Here is a 2,382-nt window from a genome sequence, read left to right as displayed (position 1 = left end):
TGTGCATGTAGAAATTTTTGAAATGGTGTATCTTTGGCTATGTGTATTTTCACAAAAAAAAGCTTGAAAAGTTAGAGGGTTGACATGTTGTGGGGTTGTTAACCAATGTCATAAAACAATATGTGTACTACTGTTTCACGAGAAACTATTTGTTCTGTTAGCCTTCACCTGAAGTACAATAAAAAAAATTGATGGCCAATGAGCCCTTTTCCATTCCTTTGTAGTGAAAACAGTGTTCAATCCAGCTCCTGCCATTGCTGACCTGGATCCCCGGTTCTACACCGTTTCAGATGTGTTCTGCTGCAATGAAAGTGAGGTGAGGATGAAAGGTTTTGGTCATTCATGAGAAACCAAAACACTTTTGTGTGAGTGGATAAAGCAAAGAGACAGGACTAACCACAGCAATTTGGTCACCTGTAAATTAGTGGGCACCATGAAAACAGATTTTTAAGTTTACTGGGGTGTGGAGAAAAGGTAATTAGTGAGTCATAGGGATAAGTAAAAAGGATTCTCTGTATCATGCCCATAACGTGACCCTTATCAGACTCGGGTTAATTTTAGTCTCCTTCCTGCCTTCGCATTATGGGTGTTTTGTTGTTTTCTTTTCTAATTATTCCATAGTCTGTGGACTAATTAGTATTAGGGATTCCAGATTTAGCAAACAAAAATCCAGGATGCCGAGTTAAATTTGAATTTCAGATAATACATAATATACTAAACATACTTATACTAAAAAATTATTTGTTGTTTATCTGAAATTCAAATTTAATTGGGTAGCCTTTATTTTATCTGGCAACCCTAATTAGTATATGGCCCCTGGAGCATCTACTACATTCCATTGTGAAGACCTTGTGACAGCACTGATAGACATAAGTTCTCCCTACGACGCCATGGAAAAGACCTTGGGGCAGCTTCATTAGGGGAGCACCCTCAGAGTCCATCTAAGGGTCATAATGTACATATCTGCATAAACTATCTATCAATATATTGATATTGTATCACTTATTCTTAAACATTTTTAGGAAGAAAATTTAATATTTCTCCCATTTTATAGGCTAGCCAGTATTAGACCTGAGCTCTTTCCCAGCATTGGGACACTGGACATATTATACACATTGGTGCATGCAACATGCAGAGAGACAACGATAGTGATTAATGAATTGCAATCTTTAATTTTCCATTTGGTTCTAGGGCTGAGTGAAGGTTTCTAGGATTTCTTGACCTGCCTTTTTGATAATTTCATTTCACAGAACATAGAAGAAACAAAAAAGACTGCTTCAAGGAACATAACTTCAGCAAACCACAATAGGTTGTGCAATATTTTTTAGCAACCACCATGGCCAGGCATTGCCTGGACAGGAGGAGTTGTGGGAAATAGTGACCATTTCACAATAAGAGGTTAAATCACCCTCAACCGTCAAACTGACTTAAATTTCCCTGCTGTACACTTTCAGAACACTCTCTGTCATCAAACACTCACAACACTTCAAACACTCAAATTATGAGTTCAAGGTCTTCTCCAGTAAATTACAAATTCTGTAAGGGTAGAGATATCTGTCTTACTCACTGTTGTATCCCCAGTGGCTATCGCTATGTGTATGTTGTTGTTAGGTGCTGTTGAGTCAGTCCAACTCATAGCAACCTTAGGTAGAACAGAACAGAACACTGCCCAGTTGTGCATCATTCTCACAGTTGTTGTTATGCTTGAGCCCATTGTTGCAGCCACCTCGTTGAGGGTCTTCCTCTTTTTCGGTGACTGTCTACTTTACCAGGCTTGATGTCCTTCTCCAAGAACTGGTCCCTCCTGGTAACATGTCCAAAGTATGTGAGACAAAGTCTTGCCATCTTTGCTTCTAAGGCGCATTCTGGCTGTACTTCTTCCAAGACAAGTTTGTTCCTTCTTTTGGCAGTCCATGGTATATACAATATTCTTCTCCAACACCATAATTCAAAGGCATCAATAATTCTTCTGTCTTCCTTATTCATTGCCTGGCTTTGAAATGCACATGAGGCAATTGAAAATACCATGGCTTGGTTCAGGTGCAGCTTAGTCTTCAAGGTGACATCTTTCCTTTCTGACACTTTAAAGAGGTCTTTTGCAGCAGATTTGCCCAAAGCAATGTGACATTTTATTACTTTTTTTTTTTTTTTTTTTTTTGTAGTTTAAGCAAAAGTTTACAATTCAAGTAGTCTCTCATACATTTATACATACATTGTTATGTGACCCTAATTGCTCTCCCTATACTGTGACAGCACACTCCTCCTTTCCACCCCTGTTTTCCTGTGTCCATTTGACCAGCTCCTGACTCTCTGCCTTCTCATCTAACCTCTGGACAGAAGCTGCCCGTTTAGTCTCATGTATCTACTTGAGCTAAGAAGCAC

General features: G+C 38.9%; 1 protein-coding gene across 2 annotated transcripts in view; it reads left to right on the top strand.

The window, feature by feature from the left end:
* The window catches only part of RBKS (ribokinase), a 146,584-nt gene that overhangs the window by 94,135 nt on the left and 50,067 nt on the right, over nt 1-2,382 (top strand). For both annotated transcript variants that reach the window (XM_004377639.3, XM_012555914.2), the window contains exon 6: nt 225-316. In XM_004377639.3, the coding sequence (XP_004377696.1) occupies nt 225-316 (92 nt within the window). The remainder of the gene's footprint in view (nt 1-224; nt 317-2,382) is intronic.

The sequence above is a fragment of the Trichechus manatus genome, unplaced genomic scaffold (genome assembly GCF_000243295.1).
Source record: "Trichechus manatus latirostris isolate Lorelei unplaced genomic scaffold, TriManLat1.0 scaffold00052, whole genome shotgun sequence".
Taxonomy (NCBI): domain Eukaryota; kingdom Metazoa; phylum Chordata; class Mammalia; order Sirenia; family Trichechidae; genus Trichechus; species Trichechus manatus.
Note: the sequence above shows the minus strand (reverse complement) of the source record. Positions and strands in the feature narration are given on the sequence as shown.